General features: G+C 45.8%; 1 protein-coding gene across 2 annotated transcripts; it reads right to left on the bottom strand.

Moving 5' to 3' along the window:
- Positions 1-1,412: 1,412 nt before the first annotated feature.
- RIT1 (Ras like without CAAX 1) lies at positions 1,413-8,833 on the bottom strand. 2 transcript variants are annotated; one of them, XM_051641269.1, is made up of 5 exons: positions 8,600-8,833; positions 8,054-8,110; positions 6,844-6,917; positions 6,176-6,367; positions 1,413-3,870 (listed from the first exon to the last, which is right to left on the bottom strand). In XM_051641269.1, exons 1-5 carry the CDS (start codon positions 8,688-8,690, stop codon positions 3,640-3,642), a joined length of 645 nt encoding a protein of 214 aa, XP_051497229.1. In that variant the 5' UTR covers positions 8,691-8,833; the 3' UTR covers positions 1,413-3,639. The 2 variants fall into 2 exon arrangements, with proteins under 2 accessions (XP_051497229.1, XP_051497230.1); XM_051641270.1 differs by having other exon boundaries at positions 8,596-8,659.
- Between the last annotated feature and the right edge of the window lie 80 nt (positions 8,834-8,913).

Here is an 8,913-nt window from a genome sequence, read left to right on the forward strand (position 1 = left end):
CCCTGGAGGTGTTCAAAAAAGGGACAGACGTGGTGTTTCATGAGATGGTTTAGTGGTTGGGGGTTGTAGGGTGGATGGTTGGACTTGATGATTTTGAAGGTCTTCTCCAACCTTGACGATGAGTCTATGATTCTATTTTATGACTGGATGAAAACCACACAAAGGATGAAAATAACATGACCAAGGCCATCATCAATGTATCACCAAGTGCTACTCAGAAAATACCCTGAATTCATTTGACGATGCTAAAACCATCTCGCAGGTCTACCAAGTTGTCATTAATTTCTAGTTTTTCAAAACTTCTTAGATAAAAAGCAGCTTCCAAAGCTTTAGACTCACTCCTAATCATCAGCCACATGCTGATGGACACAGATATTATTTCTGTTAAGTGAAGAATAATAAAGAAATAACCACAACATTTGCATCCCATGGACATGATTCCTGGCTGTCAACTGGATGTGTTGAATCAAAATATGTAAGAGTTAACTTTCTAGGAATCTTGCATTTAGTCCAAAATTATAGGCCAAGAGGCTCTCTCAGGACAGCAGAACCAGGTAACACACATTGACTGACCAACTACGGATGATTTATCTGCTAACTTTTTTAGACAGAACAGCTCCAGCTACAAACCCCATGAGGGGCTTCATTGCCCCAGTCACAACCTCAGCACATCTTTGCAGACCAGAAAAACACACACCTGAGTTACTGCCACCAGTGAGGATTCCTACCAGCCTTGGTTACAAGAGGTGGTAGTTTGGGCACTTGCCTCCAAGTGTCTGATGCAGGCACTAGGAGACACCAAGGCTGTGTGCAGAGACAAACCCACCCCACGCCCCAAGCACTGGCTCATTGGTCAACTGCAGACCCAGACCAGGAGCCTTTCACTAGTCATAAGGCCAGAGCTATATTGCAGATTTGGCTTCAGTAAGGGAAGAAAAACCAACAACTACACCTGAGCCCCAGAGTAGTGTAACCCCAGCTGCTTCTCCTAGGACAAAATTCTGAAGTGCAACCAACCACGGCAGAAGCAGCAGGGTGATGGCTCCAAGACTGCCTGATGCCCCAAGACTCAAGCATCTGGTCAAAGATTTAGATCCTTCCCTCAGACAGCTGCTGCTGCTGCCCCACTCCAAACTGAGACTCAGGAAGTCAACAAGCTTTGGGCAGAGCAGACGGAGGCAAAACAATACAGCTGCAGAACGTCCAGATCATGTTTCAATGTTTTAGCACAAAATTCACAGCACAGAACGTTGAAGCTTTGCACCACTTGAAGGTAACACACCAACTCTTGCTTTTTTTAACAAGATAATTCACCAAGTAATTCATAATCACACCAGGAGCTTTGCTTCTTCAGCACTCTCAGCCTTCCACCTGTCCCACCAGAGACCCCAGATTAAAATGTGAAATGCAAATGTATTAAAAATTATATATTGTGTCCAATAAAACAATCATTCTATGTACAAATTTATACATGACAAAAATAAAACTCTTTTTGAATAACACTGTGTAAAAAAAAAAGTGCTTGCTGCTGTTCTGATGTCATCATTCTATAAGCAACAGGCTCACAAAAGGAATTAGTAAACACTGAAGTTGCATTGAAGGAACCATGTAAGGCACAGACATCAGTCACTTAAAAGTGGTAATAGTCCCATTCAGCTTTCAGGCTTGCTGACAGGTTATCTTGACATATTATCTGACAACTCTGAGTGTAGGCAGCAGACTAGCATTTTCTTTTAATAGATCAAGGAAAAGCACTGGGGAAACTTGTAATCACCTTCAGGGCCCTGCACAACATGCCCAGAAAGCTGCTCTGGAAGAACGGTTACAATGACGGACTCAGCGACGGCTTTTGAGAAACTTCTGACCTTCTCCTCGCATCTGCTGCTAGATGGTTTTCCTAGGACTTCTTTTTTTTGGAGTTATAGGGAATTAATCCAACCAAGAATGTTCAATCCTGAACTACCTACTGACAAGATGCTCCCACAGCCACCATCAAAGAGGTCTAACATTATCAACCCTCTGAATTATTCTCAGCTTTTTTCCAACATCCCTGTGGTTATTGCCAGTGCAGCCCTAACACTGGAGCACTGGAAGGAACTAAGAAACAGAAACCAATTTAAATGTTTATCTCAGTCACAAAATTAAAAATGTAACCTCCCCCCCAAATTTCTTACTGTGTTTTTAAATCTTACACAAAGGAAATACTCTTAAGATCAACAAGCACAGAATTTCCAGACAAATCTTAAGCAATAAGGAATTTAGTAAGAAGAAAAGCTTATGTTTATATATTTGCTGTCCCAGCTTCTTGTACTAACCCTCTTCCATGTCAATGCTCAGCTTTGCCTGCACTATCACATGCAGCACACCAAGATCTGATCTTTGATCAGGAAAATCAACATAGTTACTGATGCAGATGATTGAAAAGTAACAGAAGCTACACTGCACTTAGTCTGTTAAGCTCTTTTACTCTTCAACTGAAAGACTCCAGGCACTTAGTTCTCCAAGAAACTTGTTCTAACAATGTTTGAGTTACCTATTAAGTAACAGAATCAAGAGGAACACCAGACCTGCACTGCCTGGACCACCTGCACAACCAAACCAACAATTCTAAGACTGCACTGGAAGGATCTTACCAGTACTGGGGATATTAATTCTGGGCCCAGATACCTCAGTATCAGTCATTTTCTCTACAAAGTAGTTATCACAGAAGAATCTGAAATCACTGTGTCAGAGACTTCTACTGAACAAAGATACTGGCTCCTCTAAGACAAGAACATGAAACTGAATGTAAAGAAACAAGCCAGCTCACCATTACAGCCAGGATTTTAACAAGCAAGTCAGAATATTCAAAGCTGTGGTTTCTACAGCATCACTATATTACACATGCTGTGGCAACATAGTAAATGTTCTATACAGTAGGAAAATGCTACATATTCACGCCCTGTTGCCAAGTTACTGCTGCCACAGGAACCATCATTTGCTGTTCTGACTTGTTTAGAATCCCACCTACAACACTGCTGATTAACTGCTAATTTAGAGAAATGTGTACAATATTCCACATTAATTTTGCTGGAAGAAAATCTATTCCATGAGAACACAAGAACTCCAGCACAGCTCCATTCAATGATAGGCAGCCAAGGCTGCTGGTCGTGACAGCTTGTCAACTACTCTTCAGCACAATCTCAACATGTCACCTCTCGTGATGGGTTTTACTGTTCCAGAGAACAGCAACATTTTCTTGTGCAAACAACCAGGAAAAAATAATTAAGTTAGGTTGGGTAGAAGAACTTCAGCCATATTTTACACAATTCAGTTCCCAGTACACAGTGACCAAAGACAAACATTCAAAAGTGCAGGGACATCAACCTATCAACATTTGTAACCACTGACATACAAGCGGTATTTGCTGGACAAAGTAAAAAAATGACAACAAACAAAAGTACAACTGTTACTGTATCTTCAGTTAAATATCCCAAATGAAGGGAATATCATTCTAAATAAAAATAATTGGTAGCAGTTCTGCATTCCCTTGTAAAAGTCCCATCAGCTTTCTAACACCCTGTCAAAACGTTGTCACTAAACCGCTTTGGTTACAAACGGCTGTTGGCACGTGTTGTTTTACAGAGGAATTCTCTCTGTTCAGGTGACTGAATCCTTCTTCCTTCTAAAAGGCGACTTCAGTCTTTTCCACATGCTGTTTTTAGGTTTGGATTTTTTTTCCATTGCCATCACCGCTTCCTTCTCCTTCCTGCGGATCTCTCTCACCAGGGCGTGAAACACGTCGTCGATGTAATAGCGGAATGCAGCGGAGGTTTCAAAAAACGGGCAGTTGAACTCTCGTGCTAAAGCCAAACCTTCTTCTTTGGAGACCTGGGGATAATAAAAAAGTTCACACTTTTCAAGAAAGCCAAAACCAGGAAGTTTATTTCTTTACCATTTCTTTGTGTGCAAGTTATCCATTGGGCAGCACTGAGCCCTTGTGGACAAGGCCAGTGCCATCCTGGGGTACACTGAGAACAGTGGGTCCAGCAGATTGAGGGATGTTCTCCTCCCCCATCTGCTCTGCCCTGATGAGACCTCACCTAGAGTACTGTGTCCACTTCTGGACTCCCCAGTTCAAGAGGAACAGGGATTTGCTTGAGAGAGTTCAACAAAGGGCTATGATGATTAAGGGACTGGAGCATGTCTGATGAGGAAAGGCTGAAAGGCCTTGGGCTTTTTAGTCTAGAGAGGAGAAGACTGAGGAGTGGTCTAATTCATGTCTATAAATACATGAGGACTGGGCCTCAAGAAGGCAGGGACAACCTCTTTTAACTTCTGCCCTGTGATAGGACAAGGGGCAATGTATTCAAACTGGAGCACAGGAAGTTCCACCTCAACATGAAGATTAACTTCATTCCTGTGAAGGTGATAGAGCCCTGGGACAGGCTGCCCAGAGAGGTTGCAGAGTCTCCTTCTCTGGAGACTTTCAAGACCTGCCTGGATGTCTTTCTGAGTGATCTGCCCTAGACTGGGTCCTGCTCTGGCATGGGGGTTGGACTCAATGATCTCCAGAGGGCCCTTCCAACTCGAAAATCTGTGATTGTTGTTCTGCTTGCTCTGGAACTCTGCACACACCCTTGCAGCTCCAGAACAGCTCATGTCACTCATCTCTAAACCTTTGTCTACAAACATGTTCTTCTTTCTTTCATCACTTCTTTAGCAATGGAATAATCTGCAAGAGACTCTCTGGGCATTCATTAAATCAATTCATGGGACCCGTGCTGCTTAGTATCTTCATTAATTATATTGTAAGTGGCATCGAGAGCACCCTCAGCAAGTTTGCTGATGACACCAAGCTGGGTGGTGCAGGTGATATGCCAAAGGGATAGGATGCCATCCAGAGGGATGTGGACAAGCTGGAGAAGTGGGCCCAGGTGAACCTCATGAGGTTTAACAATGCCAAGTGCAGGGTCTTGCACCTGGGCCAGAGGCAACCAGAGAGATCAATACAGGCTGGGGAAGGACACACTTGAGAGCAGCCCTGTGGAAACAGACCTGGGGGCACTAGTGGATCAAAAGCTGGACATGAGCCACCAATGTGCAATTGCAGCCCAGAAGGCCAGCCCCATCCTGGGCTGTATCACAAGTGTGGCCAGCAGATGGAAAGAGGTGATTCTGCCCCTCTACTCTGCCCTGGTGAGACCTCACCTGGAGCACTGTGTCCAGCTCTGGAGCCCCCAACACAAGAAGGATGTGGACCTGTTAGAACGTGTTCAGAGGAGGCCACGAAAATGACCTGAGGGCTGGAGCAGCTCTCTTATGAGGACAGGCTGAGGGAGTTGGGGGTGCTCAGCCTGGAGAAGAGAAGGCTCCAGGGAGACCTTAGAGCACCTTCCAGTACCTGAAGGGGCTCCAGGAAAGCTGGGGAGGGACTTTAGACAAGGGCTTGTAGTGAAAGGACAAGGGGGAATGGTTTTAAACTGAAAGAGGAGAGTTTTAGGTTAGAGATCAGGAGAAAAATTCACTAGTACCCTGAACCCAGCAAAACCTTTCCAAAAAACCAAACTAAACAAAGACAAAACAGTCTTGCTGAGGCCACAGAACAGCAACACCCATTCCTCATCCTATATATCTCTTCACATGGTTGCTCTACCACAGCTACCATAATTTTCCTGCTCCAATACCTACGGAAAAGACACTTAATCCCAGGTACACAAACAGGACCTCCGGGCCTTACTTTCCAAAGTACGATTCCGTTGAGTGAAGCTCTGCTTCCAACCGGTTTCCCACAGAGGGTAGTTACTGTTTTCTCAAGCTGAAAGTAATTTTCCTTTCTGTCAATTTTTATCCAGGTTCTCCATTATTACACACCCACTCTTAGCACACTGGCATCTGCAGTTTGTACCAGTATCTCCAAGTGGTTTATGGAATGCTAGGTCTGTCCTTCCAGGAATTAAATAAAAGCAAAGCCCAAAGCAGCTGAAACTCAAAGCATCAACTTAAAGACTTTACCTTTGTGAGTGCTCTAAGCATTTGGTTATTCAACACATCTTGGGTTAAGCAAGTACTTCTCTACTGTTCAACTTAGATAGTAAATATGCGAAAAAATTAAGACAGGAGGTATAACCTCTACTATTACTGTATTTTATGACACAAATAGCTTGTAACTGGAGGCCTGTTTTGTGCCATTTACCTGCCGAAGCTGTGTCAGATCAGATTTATTTCCCACCAGCACCACGGGAGTGTCATCGGTGCGACGCACACGATAGATGAGCTGTTTGAACTCACGCACTTCGTGGAAACTGCGCCGGTCTGTGATTGAGTAACAGATGATAAAGCCCTCGCCAGCCCTCATGTACTGGTCTCTCATGGCTGTAAACTCTGCCTAGAAACAGACAATCACATTTCAATTGCACAAACACAATGACTTGCAAAGGATGGGGGACACAACCTGTATTCCAAAAGCAGCTGAGCAGGAGCTCTGAACAAGCTGGTCACCTGTCATCTCATCCTGTTCCATACAGGACCAGGTCTTACCTATGCTGGGATTAACACCAAGTTTTACTCACTACAGAAATCACACCAACATGTCATGTATCAGCCAACACCTCCTGCTTGTTGATCACAAACAGCAAGGAGAAAGCAGTGCATGAAACCAGAGCACCATCTGAGCTGCCTCAATACAGACAGTACGAGACAGATGCTCTAAGAGACATGATGCTTAGAAACAGTAAGACAGCTCAAAAACCAACTGGGAAGAAAAAACAAGAGCACAGTTTTACAGGATTTATCCCTCTACACCTGACTATTACAGGCTTCTTAAAACCTTTCCAATTCACTTATTATTACTCACTCACACACCTGTCCTGCTGTGTCCAAGATATCCAGGTTGGCAGGTTCATCATCAATGCGTATCCGTATTTTATAAGCATCCTCTGTGAATCCACAGCAGGTCAGAAAGAGCAAGATTGGAATAAAATTGCAATACCCATTAGTCATCATTTCACAAAGACAACATGAAGAAGAGAGAAGAACCTAGTCTGGCAATAGTACTACATTAATCTGATCTTTGTTTAACAACAAACTACATTTTTAATTGCTCTGGTATGATTTAGTATCCTCCCCAACTGTTTGCTAAAATCATAGAGTGGTTTGGGTTGGAGGGACCTTAAAGATCATCTAGTTCCAACCCCTCTGCCATGGGCAGGGACACCTCCCACTTGACCAGGTTGCTCCAAGCCCCATCAACCTGCCCTTGAACTATCAAGGTGGGATGGAACTCTGAGCAATCTGGTCTAATTGAAGATGTCCCTGCTGATTGTAGGGGGGTTGGACTAGATGACCTTTAGAGGTCCCTTCCAACCCAAGACATCCTATGATACATGTTATTTCTGACAGACATGTGACCACATCTTATAAACTCACTCTTGGACACCTGGGTGGAAAGCATGGAGTAAAAGCATCACATTTTTCTCAAAGTCAGAAAATACCTGTGCTTTGTGACAAGAACTGGTGAGTCCCAACTGCTGTTTTCTTAAAAATGAGGTAATAAATATTCTGTTCCTCTAAACTACATCAGTCAGCTTCCAGTAAGGCAGCTAGTTTTCATACTTTCCCTTCAATAATGCGGATGTTGGTTAAGATTTCTCTTAAGATTTGCTGCAAAAGCTGTGCAGATTCTAAAACACAAAGCACAATTTGGCCTGGCAAATTAACAGCAGAGAGCTGATCTACAGCACAGAGATGAGACTTTTTTGAATAAACAACTAATAATCACTTCCCAGCAGTTTTTCATCCTTGCCTTACAAACAAACATATTCAGGCCAGATACTGTCTCTATGGGACAGGAAAACCACAAAAGATCTAGAATCCAGGATATGTCTCCCAGTCCTCCCAGCAGTCTCAGAACTCTAAACACCTTTATATGAGTTATCTGAGGTACTTGGGTCCTCAATTTGCATTCAAATTTGAAGCTTGCTTTAAATTCAGTACTTCAAAGCAATGGATTCCACAACAGCTTAACCTGTCAAGCGAGGGAGTGAAAAGCAAAGAGAAGAGAGATTTTTCTTACCAATTGTGGGATCATGATCCTCTGGAAACCGGTGACTGATAAACTGCATGGTCATGGCTGGAACAAAAACCGGAGACACAACGGCACAAGTCTCGGTCAACATCTACCCCTGCAGCGTGCAGCTCACAACACGCTCAAGCACATTATTTCACTACGAGCTAAAACATACTCGGGGCAAGACTTGAAAGAAATATGGTAGTTTAAACGGGTCAAACAACTCAGAAACAGAGAACTACGCCTCGTCCTCAACTAAGCGCTCCATGATGAGTAGCAGAAACAAAGCTGAACGCAGCCAAAACGCGGAAGACGCTGATAAACCGCCCCGAGACAGCCCGGGGGGTGAAGGGGCGGAACAGCGCCCAAACCCGGGCTGTTTGGGTCGGGAAGCGTCACCCCGAGGCTGCCGGGCCGAGCCCGGGGCGCGGCCACCGCCGCGACCCGCCGAGCCCCCCGGAGAGCGGGACCCCCACCCGCGGCAGGGCAGGGCCTTTCGGGCCGCCAGGCACGGCCACCCCGCGGTGACCCCTCCCTGGGCGCCGTACCCACCACTCTTGCCGACGCCCCCGGCGCCCAACATCACGAGCTTGTACTCGCGCGGCTGCCCCGGCGCGCCGCCCGGGCGGGCTCCGGAATCCATCTTCTCAGCGCCGAGCGAGCCGCCGCCGCTGAAGGAGATAAGAGCGTCAGCAGCCGCAGCCCCTCGCCCGGCCTGCCCCGCCGCCCCCTTCCTCGCTCGCTGCCTCCTCCCTCAGCGCCGGCGCCGCCCGCGCCCCGGCCCGGCCCGGCAGCCCCGCTCCCGGCGGCGGCACCAAAATGGCGGCGGCGCCTCCGCCGCCCGCGCGCCGGCCCCGCCCCCCCCC

Source organism: Apus apus, chromosome 27 (genome assembly GCF_020740795.1).
Source record: "Apus apus isolate bApuApu2 chromosome 27, bApuApu2.pri.cur, whole genome shotgun sequence".
Taxonomy (NCBI): domain Eukaryota; kingdom Metazoa; phylum Chordata; class Aves; order Apodiformes; family Apodidae; genus Apus; species Apus apus.

Bases quoted from the DNA above. Each gene is read 5' to 3' on its own strand.
- RIT1 (XM_051641269.1), bottom strand. From the start codon at position 8,690: ATGGATTCCGGAGCCCGCCCGGGCGGCGCGCCGGGGCAGCCGCGCGAG. The intron at 8,111-8,599 runs GTGGGTACGGCG...TTTTTGTTCCAG, and splicing joins CGGGGGCGTCGGCAAGAGTG to CCATGACCATGCAGTTTATC. The intron at 3,871-6,175 runs GTAAATGGCACA...TATTATCCCCAG, and splicing joins ATCTGACACAGCTTCGGCAG to GTCTCCAAAGAAGAAGGTTT.